Here is a 26,546-nt window from a genome sequence, read left to right as displayed (position 1 = left end):
ACTGTCAAGTATGTTTCTTTCCTATTATCCTCCTCATTCTCTTCCTGTTTCTCACCTTCCAGATGCTTTGTGCTTCATTCTCTTGGCCTTTTGGAAAGGTAAAGGAAAATTTCAGGAAAGTGTACTAACTTTGGTCATGGAATGCTGTTTTTATGGCTACATGATAAATTCTTGAAAATAAAGGGTCTAATGGAAACACTTAATGAGAAAGTAGGCCTCTAGCACTTGTGACCTCCCCCTTCTTAGTGAATAGACCGTTTAAACTAAATTAAGTAAAGATATAAATTCTGTTGTTTCAGTTTTAATATTTCATGACTGATTTTATAGATAAAATTACATTTTACAATAAATAGGAAGAAGAATTTATACAGCCTGTTCTATTTGATGTGAAACAGTATATTCCATTTCTCTGTAGCTGTAAAGAAAATTCATTATAATGTCTTTAGTTGTAAGAGATGGCTTCATTGTGATTAGTTACGCTGATAATAAAGCAACCTTTTCAGAAGGCAAAGGGACAAACCAGCCTGTGTGTCTGCTGTGTAATGGCATCGGATTTTTTCATTTTTTACTTTACTTGTCGAATCTTCACTCCTTTGTTTTTATCCCATTTTCCTGTTCCAATAAGAAATTTCTTAAAAAAAAAATGAAAACAATTAGATGGAAATAATAACAGAGACTTGATTCTAAAAATACCTCTTGGATTGGAGATGTTTCCGATTTTAACTTTTTGAAAAACCTTTTTGACGAGATGGGTGCTCTGAGATTGTCATCAAATTAACTTTAATATTGGTGTTTGGAAATACTGCTTGAAGGGTAGGAAGATGCAAAAAAAGAAATAGCCAGGTGGGAAGGCTGAGCTGGTGGAGCCATTATTCTTGTCCCCCGCCCCCAAACTGTGCATGTGTGCGAGTGCGTGCTTGTGTGTGCACGCACACCCTCTTGTGCCTCCTCACTAGCAGCGTGGGGGGCTGACCTGAAGGGGGTGTGCGGGTGGGCGCCGGGCAGGCTCTGCAATTTTGGTGATTGCATTTGGAATGCAGTTTTGGTGATTGTTGTCGCTCTAACCTCAGGCTAAGCCAATATTCTGATTTTTCACTAGATGGTAAAATAGGCCTGGCTGGAGGCGGCGCCTCGGAGGAAGCACGGTGCCCTGGCCTGTGCGAGGACGCTCTTCCTCCATCTCAGTTCCCTTTACTCCCACATCTTGGGCTCGGGAGTTCATGGCGCCGGCCTGCCGGGGCTCAGCGGGGGCTGGGGGAAGGTTCTTTTTCAGATGACTGTGGCGTGTGAGTGAGTGGGAGGGAGATGCGAGCGTACTTAAGCGTCTAGTGTCAGAGGCCCCTGCATCTCCTGGGGTGGGCAGCTCAGTGCAGGGTAAATGACTGTCAGGCTTTTCTGCCCTCCCGCCACCAGGATGGATGATGGCCCCTGCGGTCCTGAATGCACACCTGGTGGCGGCCCCTGGAGTGGGGGGTGGGCATGTGTTGGTGGGTTCACTTGGGCCGAGAGACTGGGCTCATAAGGGCGGCGTCAGAGGAATACCGGAACCAGAGGAGAAGGAAACGAGAGCAGAGACGCAGAGGCCGCGAGAGACGCCGGGGAGCCCAGGAACAGTGAGGACTCGCCTGCCAGCCTCCCGGCCCCCCGTGTACCCGGTAAATCGCAATAAAACAGTGAAAAGCCACCGAGAGCTCCAGGACTCCTCCTTCACCTGTCTGCTCCGGTCATAGAGAGCCTGCTCTGGCCCTTCCTGCCACGGCACTCAGGCTGGGCAGTCAGCGAGCCAGGCCGGCTCTGTGGCCAGAAGGATCGACCTGACTCCGTGGCTCCACGTCCTGAGGCTCAGGCCTTCGCCGCCTGGGCCACCTCGTCAGGTCTGGGGAGCGTGAGGCTTGTGGGCTGCCGACCTCCACGCCTGGCTGGAAAGGACCCCCGTGGCTGCCTGTGAGCCAGCCTCTGGCCAGTTGACCCTGCGGCCTGTGAGAATGACTGCTGTCCTCCAGGATTAGCAGATTTTTTGGGAAACATTTAGTCTTTTAATTCCATATAAAAGTGAATTTAAAGTCTCTAGTTCCCTCGTCTCTTCACTGGTTAGCCCTTTAACAACGCTTGGTCTCATTAGTTCGGTTTTTCATTGTAAGCTGCATCCGACGTGACTTTGGTAGTGGGCGAGGACCCAATTGAAATGTCAGTTTATTAAAGTTCTAAAATCTTTATGGAGAAGTTTGACAGGAGTTCTGCCCCTGACGCGCGTTTGAAGCAGTGTCCTTCTGCCAGCGTTTGTGGGCCGCCTCCCGTGTGCATTAGAGAGGAGGTGTGTGAGCCCTGTCGTCCTTGGCGAGCTGGAAAGGAGAGAAGGGGATTACGTTCGTTTTCTCTCGCTACATGACAAAGTGATGAAACGTAGTGACTTAAAGCAGCAGCCGTTTGTCATTTCACAGTTTCTGTGGGCTTGGGATGTGGGCGTGGGCTCACCTGGGCGTTTCTGGCTCCGTGGGGCTCCCAAGGATCCTGTGGCAGGTTTTGCTGGGCCCCGGTCATCCGAATGCTGCCGTGGGGCTGCTCCTCACAGGTCTCACCCAGATGGCTGTCAGCGGGAGCCCCCAGTCCTCTAGGGCTTCAGTTCCTCACCTGAGGCCTCTCCACAGGTACCTGCATGTCCTCAAAACTGGGTACTGGCTGCCCATTGGGGCTCTGCAGGAGCCAGCTTGATGCCCATTAGGACTTTGTCTCCAGAGCAGGCGCCCTCACAGCCACGGTATCCTGTCTGCACAGGCAGGCCACCAGGGCCTACCCTCATGGCCAGGGTGAGCTCTGCCCTGGGAAGGGTGTGTGTTGGGTAAATAATTATCAGGCTTGTCTGCCCTCCCTCCATTAGGATTGATGATGGATCCCTGCGGTCCTGATGCACGCCTGATGGCGGGCACCTGAAGTAGGGTGTGGGCGGACGTAGGTGGGTACACCTGGGCTGAGACTGGGCCTATAAGGGCGGTGTCACGGGGGACGCCAGCAGAGCAGAAACCAGAAAGAGAGCGGAGCAGAGAAGCAGAGGCCACGAGAGAAGGCTGGAGAACCCAGAAAGAGTGAAGATTCGCTGGGGGCCGGGAGGCCTGCCAGCCTCCTGGCCCCTGGCACCCCTGCCTGCCATGTACCCGGTAAATCCCAATAAAAGCCTGAAAAAGCCACCGAGGGCTCCAGGACTCCTCCTTTACCTCCATCTGCTCCATCACAGAGATCCTGCTCCGTCCCCTCCTGCCGCTACAGTGTGCTGCAACACGCGCTCCTTTTAAACCACACCATGCCTCCCTGCTGGGATTGACACATGTGGGACTACAGACTTGGCCCTTAGGGACGCTCTGTGGCCTGTTCTCAGGGTTTGAGGGGGGCGGGTTTTACCGGACTTTGTGTCCATGGGCCAGCCCCCTGTGGAAGAACCAGAGGCAGTTCACACGCTCTCACGAGATTAAATTGCCTCCAGTGTTCCCTGTGGAATGGCTTTTGAGTTCAGTCATGCTCTTTTGTCCCGGAAGAGGTGGTTCAAGTTGTGATTTTAAGCATTTTCGTAAAGTGATTTGTATGTGTGTGGCCAGATGCTTTATTTTGTGGTTTCTGTTACAAAACATTTCTGAGAGGGCAGCACCAGCCCTTCGGTAACCCTGGATTGTGGGCTCGGGGTTCTGTAGCCCAGCCAGGGCTGCTCACCAATAGATTATGTATGGACTTGGCGATGCTTTTTAGATGAAGGAATGGTATAGCGATAAGACATTTTAATAAAAAAGACATATTAATAAAAATGGAGGATTGAGAGAGAGCTTGAACAGCTGTTCCCCTTGCAGCTTGTGGCGGGCTCGAGGAGGCCTCCCCCGCCCCTGTCCTTCCAGAGGAGAGAGCCCTGCTCTGTGGCAGCACTGTAACCACCTGCATTTCTTCCTTTTTTGAACTCTCAGAGAGGGCAGAAACCCCTGGGGTTACGGTAGATGCCTGGGTGTGCACAGTGCCACGCCTTACTCGCCTCTGCCCCGGCCACGCCACTGCGCAGAGGAGCCGGTGCGGCTGAGCTCAGCAGCAGCTGTCGTGGGGGCGAGGGGTGCGGCAGGGTAGGGTGGAGGGAGAGGGAGAAAGAGACACACCTGGGGGAGGAAGATACTTATTTATGCTTATTAGAAGGAGAAAAGGGTTAAAGAGAAATGAAGAGAAGAAGGAAATTGGAATGAGCGAAAAGTTGAGCCAAAAGGAAGAAAATGAAGGGAAAAATTTCATTCTTGCTGCCCGTAGTCAAGATAGCAGATGGAATGGCTGAATAATTGTTACATTTCTTTAATTATTCTGGAAATAATTTAAAATGCTGGAAGAAGGTTCTTGTGAGAAGTGGCCACCAGGTGTCATCAGAAGGCTGCTCTTGATTTGTTTTATCCTTGTTCTAAAAAAGTACATGAGTGTGTGATTTCTTTCTTGAAACTCTTCTTTTTTAATCATAGCAGAGAGAATTTTAATTAGAGCAGGGACTCTGCAGGGTGAGGATAGTTTCTTAAGTGAGTTCATTTTTGTAGGTAAAACTGAAGATAGTTATTTGTGATTTTTTTTTTTTGTTTTTTAATCCCAGGCAAGTACTTGAGGATTTGGGTCAGAGGAGAGACTGTAGCTGGATCAAACATTTGAAAATCGTTGTGGCCCAACGAGGCCTCCGTGTTGAATGGTGGTTGCATCTGTGTAGGAGACGTGATGCTCCAAGGAGACTTGGCTTAATAACGTATCTCGTTATCTTAGTCTGAATACCTATGGGGTCTTGTGCGTTTTGAAGCCTTAGTGTGAGAAAAAATTTGAGACTCATTTCTTTCTCCACTGGCGATAGTGCCAGTACTTACAGAAGAAGGAGATTGTCCGTCCTTCCTCTGAGGGTTGGCAGTGCATCCTCTGCCTGCTCTGTTGTTTGGCTTGTTTCTGAGGGAATTCAAGGTGCTTTTTGGTGCCTGGTAGATACTTCCAGTATTTGTTGAGAGGGTGCATGAAATCTGCCTCTGGAAAAACAAGTTCTTTGCCCAGCAGAATGATTTTTGAATTTTGTTTAAAGAAGTATTCTTCCTCATCTTCATTGATAACGCATTTGTTCTAATAATCTCCTTGTTGGTTTTTTTTTTTTTAAGATTTATTTATTTATACAAGAACCGGGGTACAGGCCAGATGCGCAGGAGGGTGAGAGGATTCACCAGAGACAGAGCAGGGAACAGAACAGGCAGATTGATGAAATGTGCTGCTGAGGGGAGCAGCGGGCGAGACAGGAGAGGTCTCCTTTGCCATGTGGGGCCCTCGCCGGCCGGCTGGCCGGGATCAAACCGGCGCTGCAGAGGCTGTGGACAGCTGTGCAGCGTGCTCAACCGCCTGTGCCACCAGGGGAGGCCCTTCTTGTTGTTTTTTTCATTAACGTTAGGATAAGGGTCCCCAGTTCCATGCAGTACCTTCTGGCTGACTCTAGCCGCATGCTGAACCACCTTGCACTGCTGCTTATAGACGTCACCCTAGTCCTGAGCCTTACAGAGCATCAGCAATTCACATACACACTGTTTGCCGCTGGACTGTCTCTACCTGAGCTATGTCTTGCTCACTGAAAAATCATCTTCCCACAGCAGTGTTGTGTTTTGATGACTCCCCACTGCCACGGCTGAATGAGTCCAGCTTTCAGCCCAGCATCTTCTGTGATCTGGTCCTGGCTGCCCACCTGCCCTTTGTCGTTACACGTAGAGGGAGCCTGTGCAGCCGCTCCCTGACGCCTGGCGTTCACCGCACAAGTGCATGACCGCCGAAGCCTTTTTTTTTTTCTCAAAGATTTATTTTATTTATACAAGAGCTGGGGTACAGTCCATATGCGCGGGAGGGTGAGAGGATTCACCAGAAACAGAGTGGGGATCAGAACAGGCAGATCAACCGAAGTACACTGCTGAGGGGAGCAGCAGGCAAGTTGGGAGAGGTCTGCCGCACCATGTGGGTAGCCCCTTGCCCGGGGCTCGAACTCATGCTGCAGTGGCTGCGGATTGCTTCATAGGTTGCATCTTAACTCTTGTGCCACCACCTAAGCCTTTTCTTCAAATAGAAATGTTTTAACTATTCCTAGCTGCTCCCTCAACCAGAGAAAAAAGTTTTAGTTTCCTCAAGGTTTAGCGCAGATGATCTTCTTGTTGGAAGTGTGATTCCTTGCTCATTTATATGCTGCGGTCTTAGTTCACATCACACGTGTGGTCACATATGACCTCACATGACCTCGAGTGCTGTAGCTGTGTGTCACGGCTCCAGTGGAGATGAGCCCGGTGACAGCAAAGAACGTGTTGTATCATCGTCCTTTCATATGGTAGACGTGACATGTGTTTTTTAATGTTTATTGATTCATTGAGAGGTTGAATTATACCATTAATTAAAAATATCAGCTGGGAAAATTTCCTCCATTTGTTTTAGACTTTTTGGAGCCATTATATAGATGATAATAAAGGGTCTCATTACTTCGCTCCTCTAAATTAATGTAGTTGTCATTCTTTTGGCCTCAAAAATCTGCCCACCGCCCCTAGAACACTTACTCTAAGCAAATCTGCGATTTAAAAATGTGGTCTCCCCCGAGTCAGCGCTGTGCTTTCTACCTGACCATGGAGTGCTTGTCCATGTCCACGTGAGGGCCAGCCACAGGCCACAGTGACGCTGGGGGTGTAAGAGGTGGCAGGCCATGACGTTCTAAGGAAGAGAATCCACACCTTTTTGGATCAAGCCTTAACATTTTAAAATATAGCTTCTGTTCTGGATGGTTCTCTCTCTGTCTCTCTCTCTCTCTCACACTCAGGCTCACACACTCACGCTCACATGCACACTCATACACACTCACATTGCAACACATGACCAGAGCTGACGAGCCGTGTGCCGAGTCCCCCCCGCAGCCCCCTCCACCGTGGTTGTGGCGCACGCGGCTCCGCCGGCGCCTCTGCGGACTGTTGGGCAGCGTCTACAGGCAGTTTTCATTTCACCTGCAGATACTTAGGAGGCGCGTCTTACATAATCACGAGGTAGTCATTCCTTCTGGCACCTTCTGCGTGCGTGAGTTGTTCTGAGGATATGTCAGCGGATAACACACCGTTCTAGCCTGGGGAAGACTGGAAAGCACCAGACACATAAATAAGCGTAACGGAGAAAATTGATATCATCCAAATTTCAAACTTCTTATCAAAAGGCAACATGAATAAAACGAAACCAGAGAAAATGCTTGTGCAATGTAGATCTGACAAAGGATTTACATCTAGAAAACACAGTCAACTCTTACAGCTTACTAGTAAAACAAACAGCTGTTTTAAGAAATAGACAAAAGTCTAATAATAAGCATTCCGCACCGTCGCTGGCCGTCGGGAAGTGCAGACGAAGGCCACAAGCACCCGTGAGACTGACTGGTCGCCTGCTGCTCTGCGGTGTGAGCCGGCCCAGCCCCTCACGTCAGGCTGGCACTTTCTCACGAAGATCTTCCCGTGACCTGGCAGCAACACTCCTAGATATTTACACAAAAGAAGTGAAAATCTGTGTTTGTAAAGAAACTTGTACAAGATTATTCATCGCAGCTTTATCATGACAGTCAAAGGGGGAGCGGGGATGTCCGTCACCAGAGTCGTGTCCACACAGCGCAGCTCTCGGGCTGGAGCTGGCGCCGACGTGACTGCCACCGTGCTGAGCACAGGGAGCCAGGCCCCCTGGAAGAGGCTGGTTGTCCATTTCCACTTGTATAAACTTCTGGAACAGGCTAAACTGACCTCGTGTGGAAAAGTCTAGGGTGGTTGTGGCAGGGAGGGAGTGACTGGGGGCAGGAGCTGCTTTTGGGGAAAAGGTCAGTTTTCTGTTTGGATAAGGTGCCCAGCGGGCCCCTGTGCAGACCTCCGGCTGCTCCTCCTCACCTCTCTCCTCTCCTCTGCTCGACCAGTGAGCTCCAGCTGCTTGGGGGACCCCACCCTGAGTTCTGCCACCCTCCTTTCTCCAGACGCCTGCTTCCTGCCCCTCCCTCAGGGCTCCCTGCCCCTTAGTGCCTGATGGCTTTTGTGTTGTGCTGCTGCTTCATAGGTTTCTGTCTTTTTTTTTTTCTTTTTGGACTTGTTTCATGCACGAGAGTAAGTCCCGTCCTGCGTCTCATTGTGCCTGTGTGGACATCCTAGATTGGACAGTGCACCTCCTGGGAAATACATTGTCTCGCCTGCCGCAGTGCGGGCTGGGGTCTGTGCTGGTCTTTGCTGTGATTCTGCCACTTGCACGAGGACTGCTTGGCACTAGTGGGGCCCAGTGAAAGATTTGGATGAGATGCAGCGCTTTAGTACAAGAGCATTTTCTAACATGTCTTTTGGGATACCATTCTCTTGCTTATTACAAACAGAAGGTTCTGGAATGAAAATTGGTGAATGCACATGTACCAAGAGTCCCATGATAAAGAACATTGTTCAAACCAGGGAAATTATTTGATGAGGGATATTTTTTTCTCCCCAAACACCTGTTAACCTCATAGATAATTTATGCTTTCTGGAGCACATTCTGAAGACATGGTAATTAAGGTAATGTTGAACATCTTATGAGTGTAATAAAACTATGCATATTTATCTTTTTCAGTTTTTATAAATTATAGATACTTATGATAATTTATAGATTTAAAAGCAGCATTATTGAGATAGTCACCTAGCATACAATTTACCCATTTAAACTTGATTTTAATGGATTTAAGTACAATCACAGATATGTGTGACCATCGCCACAGTAAATTTTAGTCCCTCAAAAAACCCCCTGTGCCCTTTAAATTGTCAACACCCTATCTGCCTTCACCCCAACCCCAAGGAACTACTAATCTACTTTCTGTGTTCAGAGATTTGCTTATTCTGGACATTTCCTGTTTTGTTTGTATGTTCATCTGTTGGTTAACATTTGGCTTGCTCCCACCCCTGGGGGTTCCACAGGACATGCCTGTAAATATGTGTAATTGTGTAAGTCTTCGCGTGGCAGGTGCTCGCACTTCTCTTGCCTGGGCACCTGGAGTAGACCTGCGAGGCAATCCTGCAGCTGTGTGCACCTGTCTGAGCCACCAGACTGTTTTCCAAAGCAACGTCACCTTCTCCGTTCCCTCCAGCAGTGTCTGAGGTGTCTGAGCTCGCGGCGGCCTCACCGGTACTTGCTGTCCCCGGCTTTGCAGCGCCACGGCCCGGTGGCTGGCAGCGCCTCTCCTCGCAGGCTGACCTGCGTTTCTCTGACAGCGGCGGCCAGGCTGCGCTGTGCCCGGCCATCGTGTTCCTCTGCGCGGAAGTGTAGACTCCTGTCCTTTGCTGACTTTTACATTGGCTTTTTATTATTGAAGTTTGTGAATTCTTCATATGTTCTAGATTAAGTCCCATATCAGATACATGATTTACACGTTTTTCTCATTCTGCGGGTTATCTTCATTTTCTTGACAGTGAACTTTGAGGCCTAAAGTCTTGAAGTTTTAAATTTTGATAAAGTCCAAGCTGTTTATGTTCTGTCCAGGCTTTTGGCTTCAAGTCGTGTGTGTGTGTGTGTGTGTGTGTGTGTGTGTGTATTTGGTCTCTACTTTTAGCAAGTCAAAGCCATGGACTTCTTTTGATTTACCGTTTTTATGGAGGACACAGTTAAAAAAGACTTGTCATTACCTTTGAGACCATAATACATGATGGGTTTTCATTAACATCCAATCAAATTGCATTTGGCCGAAAATTCCAATCATAGCATGAAGTAAACGGAAAGTGATATGTTCTAATTGAATTAAGATAGCATAATGAAAAATATAATCAATATTTATTGATTGTAAAGCATTTTATTCAATAAAATAATTTTCCCTGGAAAACTTTCTTCTTTGTCCTCTACCACTGACATTTCCCTTTGCCATTCCTCTTCAGACAACAGAAAATGACTGGTAACTGACGAGATTGGCAATTGACAACTGGAACGGGAGTGACTTTTCATTGGCAGAAGAGGTTGAGCTGGAGTGGTGAAATGTGATGAGAACATACATGTTGTTAAGCAGGGTCTGTTTAGGAAATGCGAGGAAGGCGCTTTGCTCTGAGGGGACAGCAGCAGTAGCGCTTGTAAGGGATGTTTCTTGGCCATGGAGACAGGGACTGCTGGGAAGGCCGAGGGGGTGGACAGGACTTCCTGAGGACCTCACAGCAGTTCCACTGAGTCTGTTTTACAGCATAGAAGTCCACGGAAACAATTTAAAAAGAGGGCCTCTCTTGAAAAAGAAGTAGTAAATGGAAATGTACCACTAAGAAAGCTGAAGCGTGGGGCCTTCTCCGGGCCGGCTGGCTGAGAGCGTTGCTTTTTCGACCAGAGACGCCAGGGCTTTGCCTCCTGCATGAGCCTGCCTTCCTGCCAGGAAGGGCCTTTCTCAGTCTGACTTCATACTTCTCTCCAAGGACTGTACCGATGTCATCGCTGCGTCTCAATCTAGAGAAAATCTTACTTTTTCATGCAGCATGTGTCACTTTGCGGACCTTTGGACTCATATAGATGTGTCTTTTCTTTACAGTCAACGGTTTAATGGTGTGTTTATTTCCTTCACAGCATAGGATTGCCAAGGGGGCCACACGTGGCAGCGGCAACACCAGCAGTGCTGGAGAGCGATGGAGACCGAGAAGAAACCTGGGCGCGATGAGGATGAAAATGCTGCTGAAGAGGCGGTAGCGGTGGCAACTGTTTCGCCGAGAGATGCGGACGGTGGGCCCCCCTCTGCGGCGGCCGCTGAGAACTGCACAAGCAAACGGGGTTTCTTGGAGTCGTCAGGCTCGGATGGGGCTGTCGTGGAGGAGGACGGAAGCGCTCGTGCTGCCAAGCGCATGAAGTTAGCCGAGGGCGAGTCCCCGCAGTCTGGAGAGCAGGGCGCGCTTGGGACAGAGGCCCCCGAGAGCTCGGATGGAGGCGGGGCAGCGCAGGTGGCCATCCGGGGCAACAGCTTGGATGGGGCACCGCGTCCACCCCAGGCCTTCTCCCTCTCGGGCAGTTTTCACACCACTGAAGCTGTTTCTGTGAAAACAGATCCCGAAGAAAAGCCTGCTCGGGCAAGGGCATCCCCTGATCCAGAGAGGGCCTCTCCTTCATCCCTGCAGCAGATGAGCGTCGCCTGTGCCCCTGGAGACGCAGACATGGGTCTCAGGTGCCACCTGTGCGGTCAGTTGTTTCCTTCCAGCTCTGACCTGCAGAAGCATGGCGACTGCAGGTCGCAGCCAGCAGAGGGACACGCTTGCCACCACTGCGGCCCCGTGGCGGGGAGCAGCGCCATGTTGCATGCACAGGCCATGCGGGGGCCAGGGCCGCAGCAGGCCTTCTCCTGCGACCTCTGCGGCTTCCAGTGCTCGGAAGAAAGCCTGTTGGACGCACACTGCCTCGGGAAAACACATCTCCGCCGTCAGAACCTCGCGGCTCGTGGAGGATTTGTGCAGATCTTAACAAAACAACCTTTTCCTAAGAAACCATGTGCCATGGGAACCAAAGGTGGTCCTGCAAAGCCACGAGCTAAGCCAGCAGCAAAGACTAGTGTTTCCAAAGGATTACAGAATGCTGGGGGCATATGCGGAGATTTCAGGGGAAGCACGTCCAAGCAGAGTGGAAGCAACAGTGAGCTCCTTGTAGAGATGACGCCCTCCACGGACCCTGTGTCAGAGCGAGTAGAGGTAGCGGAAGAAAACGTGGCTCCCTGTGGTGTGGCCGGGAACCCTGAAAGCCAGAGGATGGAGCTGGGCCCCGTCGTGACCTCAGACAGTCTCTTAGATCAATCTACAAAACACACCCCACCTTCGGCGCACGAAACCGGTGCTGCCTCAAAACCCAGGCCTGAGCGGAACATTCTCCTGTTGAGCAACAGCTTCCGACGACGAGCTGGTACTTTTGCCCTAAAAGGTCAAGCGAAGAAAAGGTTTAATCTTTTAGGAATTAATAAAAGAGGCACAAGTGAAACCCAGAGGATGTTCATGAAACACTTTAGAACACAGAGAGCCAGTGACGCGCAGTCAGTGCCCAGACACGCCGGGGTCAGCGGCAGTGTCCACGGAGCATGCGGGGCTTCTCCGGCCACTCAGGATCCTCAGCAGGGAGGGGGGGACTCCCATCGCCCGTGCTCCCTGGACTCCCTGACCGCAAGGCCAGCTTCTGACCACCAGACGCCGTGGACTGGCACAGACTGCGGCCTCCCAGCTGCGGGCAGGACGGAGCTGGAAGTCCACGTGAGACAGGGCCATGCGCGCGAGAGGGCGTTTTCCTGCCAGACGTGTGGTCTTTCCAGTACGTCCAAGGGGGAACTAGAGGAACATTCGCATGATAACCAGCATCAGCAAACTGCCTCTGTCCTCACTTGTCAGTGTTGCCCATTTACCTTCTTGAGTGAGCTGAGCCTCAGGGAGCACATGAGGGAGAAGCACAGCGCGGGCTTTCTCTGCACGCTGTGTGACCTCCTCCTCCTGTCCCCGGAGGCCGTGGAGGAGCACAAGGCCGCTGAGAGGCATCGTCATCTGCTGGGCCAGTCAAAGTCCTCTCAGCCACTGGATAGCGACTTGGTTTTTCAGACTTTACCTTTGGGGACTTTAAAATTAGGAAACACAAAATATCCTACGAGTGAGTCAGGACAAGCTGCTCAGGAAGAGCCTGTGCCGTCCAGGGTAAGCCATGGGGGTGAAGTGAGGCATTCGAGCAAGCCTCAGTTCCAGTGCAAGAAGTGTTTTTACAAGACAAGGTCGTCCACTGTCCTCACCAGACACATAAAGCTCCGGCACGGCCAGGACTACCACTTCCTCTGTAAAGCATGTAATCTTTACTCACTGAGCAAAGAGGGGATGGAGAAACACATCAAGAGAAGCAAGCATCTTGAAAACGCTAAGAAAAATAATATTGGCTTAAGCTTTGAAGAATGTATCGAGAGGGTGTGCATAGGTGCCCATGACAAAAAAGAAGAGCTTCCCGTGGCCGGCAGTGGCAGGCTGGAGGGCCACGTGGATGGTGTGCAGCTACAGGAGCAGCCCTATGTGGAGAAGAACAGGCTGGCACCCAAGGAGCTGTCCCAGCCGGGCGTGGGCGCCAGGGGTGAGGGGTCAGCTCTGAGCGGGACTCCAAAGAGAGGAAGGCCTAAAGGCAACAACACCTCTCGGACATGTTCGCATTGTGGACTTCTGGCCTCCAGCACGACGAACTTGACCGTACACATCAGGCGGAAGCACAGTCACCAGTACAGCTACTTGTGCAAAGTGTGTAAGTATTACACGGTCACCAAGGGAGACATGGAGCGCCACTGCGCCACCAAGAAGCACAGAGGCCGCGTGGAGGTAGAAGCGCATGGAAAGCAAAGTGCAGACATCGTCGTTGGCCCCGAAGGGGGTAACCTGGAAGCCGGTGGAAAAAACTCGAGCGCAGCAGTGACCGTCTCCGCCGAGCCCGCCGAGCCAGAGCCCGCCGCGTCGGGAAGGCCGGTGTTCGACCCCGGACACCCAGAGGAAGTGGAGGTGGAGACGGGCCAGGACCCCGCCGGGAAGGGCCAGGCGGGCCCGGAGGCGCCGGACCTGACCCCGCCGGGAGGCGCCTGCGCCCCGAGGGACGCGGCGGGCCCCGGCGACCACCGCTGCGCGCACTGCGAGTTCCGCGCGCACTCGGCGGCGTCGCTGGAGCTGCACGTGAAGCGCCGGCACACGCGCGAGTTCGCCTTCTACTGCCTGGCCTGCGAGTACTACGCCGTCACGCCGCGCGAGATGGGCCGGCACGCGGCCACCGAGAAGCACCGCGCGCGGCGCCAGGCCTTCCTGCGCGCGCCCGAGGAGCAGCGGCGCCAGGGCTGCGAGGCGCTCCCCGTGGCCGCGGCCCCGGCCCCGGCGCCCCCGCGCGCCCGCTCGCCCGAGCGCCCCGCGGGCCCAGACGCGCCCCGCTCCGCAGACGGGGAGGCCCAGGGAGCAGCTCACCTCGGGGCCGGCCACCCCCTCGGTGAGGCTTTCCAGCAGCCCCTCGCCAGGGAGAAAGGCCTGCACCCCGCGGAGACGGTGCCCCTTGGCGCTCCCTCCAACCACGGCTGCCCCAGCAAACCTCACGAGGAGAACTCGGGAACCTTGGCTCCCAATTTTGAGACAGCAGCGCCCCCCGCCACGGCGAGCGACCCCGGGGAGCTTCGGCTGCGGGGCGACGGTGCGGGGGGCAGCCCGGCGGGGCGCGGGGGTGCAGTCCCGAGCCTGCTCGCCTGTCCCGGGGCTCCAGACCCCGCCCCTCCGCCCGAGGGTGCCGGGCAGGTGCCCGCGGCGGCGAGAAGGGCGAGGGGGCAGGAGGACCCGGAGGGCGGCGGCGGGGCGCAGGCCCCGGGGGCCCTGGAAGGCGCGCGCGAGGATTCTGCTCTAGAAGATGAGGCAGTGCTCCTGAACTCACAGCAGGAAGCCAAGATGGTTCTGGAGGAGGATGGCCCGGCTCCCGCTGGCACGGCCGAGAGCGGGGATGTTTATGAAACCGTCGTCAGTGTTGATGATAAAGGCCAGGCCGTGTACAGCCTCCGCCGTTTCGATTCGTCCATAATAAGAATAAAGAGCCCCGAAGACGGGGAACTGATGGGCCATTCTGAAGCGGGTCTCGTGGCCGGGGTGAGGACTGGTGAGTTGCCCGTGAAAGACGCGGCTCAAGGCGCGAGGAAGAAGAAATCCGAAGGCGCTTCCCTGGGTGAGTCCTCGCGCATCCGCTGTGACGACTGCGGCTTCCTGGCAGACGGCCTGAGCGGCCTGAACGTGCACATCGCCATGAAGCACCCCACGAAGGAGAAGCACTTCCACTGTCTGCTCTGCGGAAAGTCCTTCTACACGGAGAGCAACCTCCACCAGCATTTGGCGAGCGCCGGCCACATGAGAAACGAGCAGGCCAGCGTGGAGGAGCTCCCCGAGGGAGGGGCCACCTTCAAGTGTGTCAAGTGCACAGAGCCCTTCGACTCCGAGCAGAATTTATTCCTGCACATCAAAGGGCAGCACGAGGAGTTGCTGCGGGAGGTGAACAAGTACATCGTGGAAGACACTGAGCAAATCAACCGCGAGCGAGAGGAGAACCAGGGCAACGTGTGCAAGTACTGTGGGAAGATGTGTCGAAGTAGCAATTCGATGGCTTTCCTAGCACACATCCGCACGCACACAGGTAGGTAGACCGCGCACGCCTGTGGGAGCTGCGCGGGGCTGCTGAGCGGGCAGGGCTCCTTGTCTGGCCTGGAACCCTCCAGCTTTTGCTTGTTGGCATCTCCTGGCTCACGGCCTGCCGTGTGGCCCTGTGGGCCTCGGCAGGGAGTCGGAGCTGACACTTAGTGGGCCCGAGAGTCACTGAGCCTTAATGAACCCTGCGGTATATTATTTGACGCATTTCTCTTACTTTTATCAAAAAGCCTGGTTTCTCAGATGCCTTTGTTACACTCCTGTCTCTTACAGGTTTTTGGTTGTTTTTGAATCCTAACGAATGGATTCCAAGTTGTCTGTTAAGTGACACCTTTGGGTGTCAAAGGACATTAAATGGCCTTTGGAAAATGGAATGCTGATTTTTTTAAAAACAGTTTTAGAGATTGAAAGATCCTTATTGCCAGATATTTTAAATCCAAAAGTGTAACTTTCAGGTGACAAGATTCTACTCTTGATTAAAAAAATCAAGTCGACACCTTAAAGTCACTGTGCCTTGGTGAGGGGGTACTTATGGAGGCAGCGCCCAGTTAGCATCTGTGCACATGTAGGGTGCCACTGTACTGCTTAATTTTAGGTAGAAATGAAAAAAAATAACTTTTTTTTTTGTGGAAAATGCATAAGCCACTGTTCTAAATTTATGTAAAAATTCACTGCACTGTTTCTATAAACCTGCCATACATTCTTTATTTTAAATAGACAGCTTTTCTAAATCACTGTGCACTGCTTAGACAAGTTCTGTCTCCATGGTTGAATTTATGAGTGGATTTGAATAATAAATTCACATTTCAATGAACATATTTTCATTAAAACTGTAAGGTTTATTTTACTGTACTTTTAAATAATGGCTTATTATTAAAGCTATACTTTAAATTCATGCAGTTTTTGAAACTTAGTGCATGGTTACAAGGAGGAAGACAAAAGAGGATGAAACATTATTAATAGTTTAGGGTGATTAAAGATAGATACAAGTTTTTCATTGAGGAAAGTAATAGGGCAACCTGCATAAGATTAATCTAGGTAAATGTAAACTTTCTAATCTTGATCCCGACTCTTCCCATCAATGGAATTGTTGTTTTTGCTGTGAGTCCAAATACTTATTTGTGGACATTATTAATTCCTCCATTGATGCTGTGTGACAGCTGACTTTCTGACATGACGTGGTTTAGAAACCAGGCTCGTTCACATGTGCAAAAAATATGTACTTTCTTAACATGCCCTCTTAAGGCAGATAAAACCGAATAAAACTAAGAGGAAGATGCTAATGGAGCTCTTTTTAGAATTCTTTATGCAACTGTCTGGTCAAGACATGTTGCTTATAATTGATGTGTCCATTACTTGAATTCTCTTGTAATTATAGTCAATAAGTCTTGTAAATGTGTTAAAGCTCACTAAAAGCATACAAATTCAAGAACAGAGTAAGGCTAATAATTTAAAATAATCAATGTAGGCATTTCAGCACTTAATTTCCCTTGTGTGTTGATAGCTGATCATTCTTAATCCATTAAGATTTATTTAGTCGTTTACAATGCAAAATAGGTTTGCACTGGTCACTGGTGCCATTTGAAAATGTCCACCAGGTTAAGTGCAGAATGTAGTCCATTAGTCTTCCTTGACTATATGTATTAATTGCATTTAAAATCAAGTTAATGTGGATGTGAAAGTGAGGTAACTATCAATATGTGACAAAGTAACCCTACTTATATTAGTTACATCATTGATTGTAACATTTAGTAAAAGTTAGCATACTTTTTAACATCTGTGTTGGGCTTATCAGCAAGTACATTTTTATTATGTTCTGAGGCGCCACAGAGCGCTCCTCAGACACATGCCAGCCTCCCATTTCAATCTGCAAGTCATTTTTGGGAGCGAGTTGCTATCCAGGTTTTCAGTCCAAGGTTTTTTCTTGGGGCATTTTAAAATAAATTGCTTTTCTGATACTTTGTTTATGTCCATGAATAGCAGGGGCGGTTATTAATGGTTAACTGGAAAAGGGCTTACTCTTCCAATCCCTGTTTCCATATTTTGTGATTTACTATATGTTTTATGTAACCTTTTCTTCCATCCTTAGCACCATAAAACTAGCACTATAAGAAATAAATGAGTTTGGTTATCAAGAATTGTAGGAGAAAGGCACCCCAGTTTCCCTGAGTGCTGGCTGGTGTGAAGCAGCCAGTGTGACCAGGCAGAGCAGTGCTGCTTCCCCTGCCTGCGAGCCCCCCAAACCTGCCGTTGTGCCCCCACGTTCCTCTGTTAGAGCTTCAGTTTTGTCTCACATGGAAGATGCCGTGAAGCCAGAGGACTGTCTGATGCGCTTCGCCTTTTTTTTTTTTTTTTTTCTTTAAAGATGTATTTATTTATGCATACAAGAACTGGGGTATAGGCCAGAGGTGTGTGGGGGGGGGTGAGAGGATTCACCAGAGACAGAGTAGGGGACAGAACAGGTGGATTGACTGAAGTACACTGCTGAGGGGAGCAGCGGGGGAGTCAGGAGACGTCTGCTGCGCCATGTGGGTTGCTCCCTGGCCAAGGATCGAGCTTGTGCTGCAGAGGCTGCGGGTAGCTTCGTGGGTTGTGTCTTCACCCCTTATGCCACCAGGGAGGCCCCAATGCACTTTGTTTTGTCCACAGCGCACTGGTCGCTCTGCCATCGCAGGAAGGTACGGGTGTGAGATCTCAGGGACCGTCTCCGCCTCAGGCTGGCGGTGAGGTGACATAACATACAACAGCTTTCGAGGCTGAATGGGCTGGCGCGCAGACGGCCAAGAGAGCCAACCTAAACACTTGAAGCCCAGTGAAAACAGGAGCGCCCCCTTTGCACACTGCTTGATCTCCACACCCACACATTGCTGGTACTCATGGTTATTTGTTGAGTGAATGGCTGAGTGAAGTGTTTAGGGGATTATAGAATAGAGCTGTAGTTGAGAAGCATCAGATGATGGGGTATATGCATATTCCTGGATTCCTTTAAGGCCTAAATCATTACTTCTCAATGTCATTGTCACGGCCAGGTATGTGTAGCAGTTCGGAAAGACTGGGCAGAGGCCTGCAGGGCCCAGCTGAGGCGCCAGGCAGCAGAGCCCCGTCGCTCACTCCTTTCAAAAGACCTCACAGGCCAAACTAAAAGAAAATACTGTACTAAGGATCATGCTGTTCCACGGACTGCAACTGCCTGTAATAATGTTGAAAGTTTATAGTAATCATAATACACCCGAGAAACACAAATTTAGAAATGTGATTTTTATTGAGTTTGCCTTACAAACACTACGTATTCTTTTTGGTGTGTGCATAGGCAAAATTAAAAATGGAAACGTTATCAGTTAGGTAAAAAGGGACTTTTTTTCTTACGTAGGAAAGGATTACTTCCAGTCCCCTAGTGTTTGCGTTTTTATGCCACAGAAAGGAGATGTTAATCCAGTCTGTCCAATGTTAGATACAAAAACAGTCAGGGCCTCGGTGATTTCTGCCTCCTTTGTGTGGTGTCAACATGCCGCAGCAGTGATCACTAAACCCTGAAGCTACTAGAGTTTCCACCGAGGAGCCATGTAAGTAAATTGAAAACATGAAGGTTCTGCTTCAGCCCCTCGTGGCTCGTGTGTGAACAGGAGGCGGAGCTCCGCGGCATGGGGCACCTGAGCAGGGCCCACCGCCACGAAATCTCGCCCAGCCGCAGCCCCCGCGTGGGAGAGCTTTACCCTCTCTCTTGGGAGGCCTGATGCTATGGCTAGCTAACACTCTCCCGGTTACCTTGTGATCTTTAGTGCATTTTAATTTAAGGTACAGGTAAATTAGTCCTGTTCACGCTTTTCTTTTCCAAGTCGCTTTATAGAGTTCCATGTTGAGATGAAATGTTTCGCAGTAGCGCCGGACTCAGTTTTATCAGAATCATTTAAATAAACTGTAGTTTCTAATGTGATTGATAGAATGTGATTGCTGTAAGCTGCAGTCTCAACCTGCTCTTGACATTTAAACATATAAAGCTGACTAGATATAACCATTCAGGTGCTAAATATATTTTACATCTACTTCTACCAGTAGAAATGGAAGTATTAAGAGATCTGGCTTCATTGTCATTGAACTGTGAAATATTCAACCTTGTCTGCCCGTGCTTAGTTCTGTTGACTTTTTTATTTCAGTTAGAAGATTAAAATTAAATGCTTCACTTTTTTTTGTCAGCTTTTGGGAATTATATTGAAATTTAAGACTGAAATTTTTTACTGAGGGCTTCAATTTCAACAAAGTATTCTTGGAGGGTTTTCTTTTTCCAAGGGCACTGCACACAAAGGTGCACTGGTCAAATATGATTTATTGCAAATTTTAAATTTGAGCTTTTTGTGTATTTATTAAAGTTTCCATTTCATATGTCTAATTATATTAGAGGAGATATTTCACCAATAGGTACTAAATATGATATGAAAAGTCAGGAAAGACATTGCACTGATTTTGTACTGTGTTTTATGATTTTGGTTTACTTATCTGAAGAACTTTGTGGTTAGAAAATTGGAAAATGATATATTTGTGTTGCATCTTAAGAGTGTGTATTCACGACAGCGCAGCTGATCTATTAATAACTACACTCCAGTTGGAGTCTATTACGTTAAGATTGTCCACTCTGAAATAATTTTGTTTTCTCAGTTTTGAGATTGAAAAACATTTTTGTAGCTCCTTTGCTTCTTGTGTTGAAGTATTTGTTTTTAAAATCAATGATAGCCAAAATGTCAGTACTTCCGGTTTGCAGAATCATCACACGTTTTTGGCTACAAAGTGATCATAAAAGCATAATGATTTTTCTACTGCATGCATACATTGAATGCTGTTAAAATAGTTATAGAAGGAATCATGTGGGATAAGTGACAGAAAAAAATCTGAACCACCACTATTAATGTGAATAAATTCAGAGCTGCAAAAAGGAAGAAATGCAAAGGTGATAATAAATATACCTTAAAAAAGTGTCAGCTACTCTGTATGCATTTGTTTTAAAAATGTCCCATTTTAGGTTTTAAGAGATTGCGAATTTTAAGGGAAATATTTAAAATTATTTAGCTCATCTCATGAACTTTATATTGCTCAGTTATATCACTTTTGAATTTAATGGTAGGAATGTTATTGAAAGTTAGGGACACTCACTGAAGCGTTAAAGTCTTCCTGGTGGAATAATTATGGAATGCAAGTCTGTGAAGTTAGAAAGGAATGCAGGTATTCTATTTTGAGGGCAGAAATTTGTAATTATATTACTAGTGTGGTTTAAGATTTAGGCCTCTTTTTAAACTGTCAGGAATGTATTATTCAAATTCGCTTTATATTTTCTGTTAAATTTACTTAGGATCAAAACCATTCAAGTGCAAGATATGCCATTTTGCAACAGCTCAGCTTGGCGATGCCAGAAACCATGTCAAAAGGCACCTTGGGATGAGGGAGTACAAGTGTCACGTCTGTGGGTGAGTAAATTGAAACCATCTCTGCTGTGGGGAGCCTGAAGCGTGTGCAGGAGGCCATTGTTTCAGGACTCAAAACTGATATGAGTAAGAGTGGCTAGAATTATGCATGCGTATCCTCCTTCCCATTGTTATGGTAAATTCCTTAAATACAGTTATGACATTCTTCTCCTACTTCTAATCCTGTACTGCAGATGAGCAATTTTATGGGCTACAAGGTCAATTTGAACCTGTAATCTGTAAATTGACTAAATTATAGGATGTTCATTCACATTGCCAGAGAGAACCGTAAATTCCATTTAAAGACATAAAAAAAATACATAATATAGCTTTAGAAGTGTATATGTATTTTTTCCTGTGCTATACTGCTTTAATTTTAATCCCATTAATGGCTCTTTGGATCCATTGGACATGTTCTGTAAGGAAAGAAGCAGATAAAGATTTAATTTCAGACAACTGGTTACTGATTGTTGCAGGGATGACGCTTAAAAAAGGTGCATAATGTGTATTTTTGTGTGACTTTATTTTGAAACTTGTTTTCCTTTTTTCAGTTAATGGTTCTTCCCCCAAAGAATCACTGGTGATGTGTAATTGTCACTCAGATGTGTTGCATTTAATAGGAAGCACTGAGATGCTTTAATGCAAAATTAATTAATTTACCAAAAATGTTTAAAAGGTTTTAAAATGCCATGACATCTGTGGTATATCATAGGACATTTAGAGCTGGATTTTAATACTCTACTTCTGATTAAAAATATATTTTAATGTTATTATGCTAGAGAAATTAACCAATAAGTGCATCCTATAAAAGCACTTTATGTGAACCTGACGAACCTGCAATTTTTATGGCTACTCCACAGCCAGTGCGGGCAAGCGGTGTGGAGCAGTGTGCGCACCTTAGCGTGGGCTTCCTTTTTAGTGGATGACTCTTCGGGTTGACACTATTGTGTCAATCCCTTCTGTGTCCAAACAGCTTCTGTTTCTTGTTGGATAGTGCTTTTCATCCCAGGATGCGGTTGCAGTTTTTTGACCCGTAAGAGAGTTTTGCAGATAACTTTGCAAGCAGTTTTATTAACCATGGTCAGTGATTTATTCATTGGCAGAATTGATGGTTCAGTGACTTGCAGCCTAAAGTAAATGAAGATGAACCTTTGCCCTAAAGCCCCTGAAGATCAGTGGGAGAATGAGTTTTGTTGCTGCTGATTTTAGCTGCAAAGGTCGAGTGCCAAGTGGTTCATTTTAATCGTGCTGGGTCTTGGAATTTTAAAAGATATCTCATTTGTTGTTTTTACCACAAGAGTTAAGGCAAAGAGGAAGGCCCTGCCTTCGTGAAAATTTGCTGTTAAATGACAAAAGTGGTTTCCTCCTCATTTCTGCAAAATAAGTAAACAGTTTGATATTCTGTTACTAGAAATCTAATTCCATTCACTTTTTATTAGGGTTGCTAAGATCCTGGAAAGAAAGGAAGAAATTTTTTCAAGAGAACAGTTTCTGACATATGTAACATAGAAACAATATGTATTTGATTGGCTTTAATTATATCATTTGAATAATGCACACTTAGCGTTAGTACATGGCTACATGGCTCACCACTTACTGCTGAAATGGTGTATTAGTGATTTAGATATTTGATTTCCAAAATGCAGAATTACAAATGTGTATAGATATATTGAATAGAGAGGTAGGTTTGTGTGTGTGTGTGTGTGTGTTTAGAAAATGCCATTGACTGATAGAGCCAAAATTGTGTCTTTACAATTATGGTAGCCATTGAATTTTAAATGACTGTGAAATCACAGCTCTAATCTTCAAAGTGAAATTTGATTTAAAAGTTACATAATAATTTTACAGGGCAGACAATTTTGCAGTGAGGCTGAAAGTTCTGAAGAATCTGTGCAGTGAAGAAATGTGTATTAGTCTATGTAGCTGAAACAGCAGTGATGAGTTCGGTGCCCTTTAAAGTTGAAGAAAAAGCATCATAGGTGTTCTGTATTTCATGTGTTTCAAAGGGAGAGGGCGATACAAAGATTGAAAATTAAAGTGGAAAACAAACGGCCCCCTCCCCCCACCCCGTTGGCGATCAGCTCAGTGGCAGTGGCGGGCACTGGCGCACTACCGTCACGGACAGTGTCAATTCATTATCACTGATGGCTAAATAATCTCAGAAATGCTCAGTGGACCTATTAGTTCCCGAATATAAGCAGCTCATGCTGCATTTCTTCATTAGCTTTAATTGCTATAAATTTTACCTTTTAAAAAATCATGCTTTAAAAGGTGAAGTGATCTTTCAGGAACATTAACTCTTGTAATTTTGTCACAAACAGAAGGTCCTGCTCTGTGTTTTCCTTTCTGTAGTGGTTAGTACCTTAGTTTCTTTTAGAATTTTATCAATAACCTCTTAATTATTTGAATTTGAAGCAATCAACTCTTCTCCAAATCCTTTTGATTAATAATATATGTGAAAACAAGGTACATTTAAAAATGAAATCATTATCCACAAAGTTGTACTGCTTTTTGATTAGTAATCTCTAGGTTTTCTTGAAAAGATGTTTTATGATAAAATTGATGAAGACAACAAACTGCATTTTGTTGAACTGAGTTCTGTAGTAATGTTTTGGGCTATATGTAATCGATTGGCTTCACATCTTCACATCACTGTGTCATATGTACACACCAGAGATGGGACTTTGTTGAGACTGCATTTAGGCAACTGTCTTTTGAACTTTCATTTCAGTTTGCTGATTTTCATTTCATTTCATTCAGTTTGCTGATTTTCTTTAAATCTTTAAGTTCAGTTCTAAGATGCTGTTCTTCCCCTCTCCTCTGTGAATCTGCCTCCGACGTGTCACCGACGTGAGTGCCGCTCTGGGGGCGGCCAGGCTGCCCAGCCCAGCGTGTGGGTCTTGTTTGCCTGGGCGTTACACGCTCACACCGGGGACAATTTTAAAAAAGTGTTGCTTTGCTTTCTGCTTGAGGACCACATAACAGAGACCTTCCCTGAAAAGCCTTTTATTTTACTTTCACTTTTGGGAGGACCAGTATTTGAATAGTACAGTTTCTTAACAATGTCTTTCTTACATCTGTGTGTGATCTAGAGTGGAATTTTGTAGAATATAGGTGTATTTATATAATATTTGAGATGAGATGCCATGTTCTATGGATCTGACAAAGGGCTTAGTGGGGGAGAAAAGAAGAAACAATAGGAAGTACTTTTGTGCAGAAGTTAGTGATTTTTTTTAGGGAACATGTTTAAAAATAGGTGAAATACATTTTTACTAAATTTACCAGATCTTAGTTATTTTTACTGGGCAAGGACTTACCTCCGTGCCTTAAAAAAGTCATTATGTGCATAGTGTGTTTTGTTAAATTCTCTTAATTCTCTGCGTGCGTGGTCATCCGCAGACACACAGCGCAGCAGATACGGCACTTTCTGGGGTGAAGTTTCTCTGGCGCTGCCGTTCGGTGTGTTCATTTCATTGCTGATTTCTGTACTTTTGTGAGGTTGTTCACCTCATGTTTATTATCCCTCTTTTACAGATGGTAAACTTGAGATTAAAAGTATTTTTAGTTATGTACTTAAATTATCCTGCTGCTCGTAATGGCAGACCACTGTTTTCCTTCCTTTTAACTATCGCTTTTCTTTATTTTTCTGCTGTTTGTAATATCTGTTGTTTTGGTTACCAGCTTTAATTTGTACTTGCTCTCCCTCTAGGGTGCTCGCGCTGGTGTGTGATAACTGCAACCCACCTCCTTCTCGCCCCTAGCCACTTTTGTTCTCTGCTTTTGCTTAGACTTACGTTCTTTTAAAAAAATTACTTGCTTAGTGCTTCACTTTGATATTCTGGTATTCAGTGTCTTTATTTTTTGGTATTTCTTTCTTTCACTTTGTCATATTATTGTTTTAGGTAACTGTAGTGTTTTCCCCTGTTCATGTGTTGATAATTTATTGGACATGCTGGTATTGTAGAAAGAATATATACCTAAAAAAGTGAAGATTTTATTGTCTTTTCATTGGGGTGAGAGGGATAAATTCGATCAATTTGGGTTTAGTTTTTGTTTTTTTTTAATGTTAGTTCCTAATAAGAAGGTAGATAACTGGTACATGGCCTGTGATTTCAATAAACGTAGGAAATAATACCTAGCTTTTTTTTTTTTGTGCCTTTATTCACAAAGACTTAGGGATTCACACACAGATTTAGGGATTGTGTAATTTTCTGAGTGATGCCTCTATGTCTAGTCTTAAATCTTGCGTATGGAGCTTAAATACTTGAATAGAATTTACCCAGACAGGAGAGATTAAGGGCATTTTATGTATCTGTCACCTTTAGATCCTTGAAAAGATTGTAGTCATTTCCTATGTGTATTAGTGTGCTTATGAACTGTTTATTCTTAGTTGGTTTAAGAAACCTTAAATAGAAAGTTACTAATGCAGCAAACTCTTTGTGTGTGTGTGTGTGTGGCATTACCTAGTTTTTGTGCATTAGAAGGGATCTCTATGTAGATGATTATAATGTCACTTTCTGACCTTTGCAGCTTGAATAATTGTAAATCATTGCTTCATAACGTGTCAGAGAATGTCTGTACTAGGCAATTAAATGGCAGAATATAATAGACCAAATTATTGCCTGTCATGTTTTCAACAACACAGTTAGTATTTGAGTTACACTTAATCATTACGTGCATTAGCAACTTCATTGGAATCCAGCTTCAGGCTGAGCATGAAATACATTACATTATTTAAACCTCTAATGGTACAAGTCATTTATTTGTGTTGAAGTGTACAACATGCAGAGTTTCATAAAGCAAGGAACACTTGAGAGCTTAATTTATCCAAATCAAAGTCTAAATGCAGATAAACACAAGTGGCAAAAATTAGTAATTTTTATAGGCTGGAAATATTTAAAAATACATGGTTGTGGGTAATTGTAGGCAGCAGGAATAAATTAAAATCACTATTTTTAGTCTGCTCTGAGAACTAAAGCTGTGTATACCTAAATCATTAAAAGCACCATGGAATTGCATTTTTAGCTGAACAATTAATTACACTCATCATAACTACAGATGTATCCAAATAAAATAAGTGTTTGGTTCAGCTGGCTGCTTGGCTAAATAGATAGAGATAGAAAAAGTTTGATTCTGTGGCATGAATTATGCTTGCAACAATGTGAAGTGCTGCATCTCTCAGTTTTGGGGAAAAATCTGAATTAACATAGAAATATTATAAGGGCGTATTACATATTTTATCTATATAATATTTTAATGCTTTTTTGTTTAATAATGTTTGTCTTTAGTTTGAAATTTAAAAAAAGGCCTTATAATAATTGCATTTCTCTTCCTGTTGTTGAGGATTGCAAAGTTGACATTGTCATCAATTTCTCATTCAAACACACCAACATTCCTGATGTTAAAGTCCTTGGAGTAACTTTTAAGTAGTGAATGACCATTGTTTTATATTTCTTGGGTACAAATAGCTTTGCAAATTGAAAATCTGAATGAGATCTTAATTATAATATTCAGATAAAAAAAAAAAAAAAAGGCTCTTCCTCAGAAGTGATTCCAGAGTATTTTCCAAGGGACAGTCAGGGGCGAGTTTACAATGATGGAGCCACGACCGAGGAGCACTGCCGGCCTCTCTTCTGGTGACAGGAAATGCCTTTGTCTCCACTGCTCCCCGTTCTCCTGTGGGGCATTGTTTCTTGCATTTTCACCACTCACGAGTCAGGTCACAGAGTTATTCCGGGGTGGCAGGTCTGATGACCTGTAACCAAGCAGGCATTGGTCCTTCCTAGCTCCTAGTTGAGGCCACTGGTCTCGTCTCCACAGCGCGCGACAAGGCCGCGTCTCCGTGAGGAGCTCACTCCTGCTTTCTTCTAAGATGGTGCCACGGTGGCTTGGCCCGTCGTGATCCCTTCGCCCTCCCCGCCCCCCAGCAGTG

The 26,546-nt window shown here is 46.5% G+C and overlaps 1 protein-coding gene across 1 annotated transcript in view; it reads left to right on the top strand.

Moving 5' to 3' along the window:
- The window catches only part of ZNF407 (zinc finger protein 407), a 329,265-nt gene that overhangs the window by 18,538 nt on the left and 284,181 nt on the right, over positions 1–26,546 (top strand). The window contains exons 2-3 of the mRNA XM_037509666.2: positions 10,576–15,150; positions 20,503–20,617. Of these exons, the coding sequence (XP_037365563.1) occupies positions 10,635–15,150; positions 20,503–20,617 (4,631 nt within the window). The 5' untranslated portion in view covers positions 10,576–10,634. The remainder of the gene's footprint in view (positions 1–10,575; positions 15,151–20,502; positions 20,618–26,546) is intronic.

This window comes from Talpa occidentalis, unplaced genomic scaffold (assembly GCF_014898055.3).
Source record: "Talpa occidentalis isolate TD23 unplaced genomic scaffold, MPIMG_talOcc4v2.1 talOcc4.13, whole genome shotgun sequence".
NCBI classification, from domain to species: domain Eukaryota; kingdom Metazoa; phylum Chordata; class Mammalia; order Eulipotyphla; family Talpidae; genus Talpa; species Talpa occidentalis.
The sequence above is the reverse complement of the archived record's forward strand: the minus strand, read 5'-3'. Positions and strand labels throughout refer to the sequence as shown.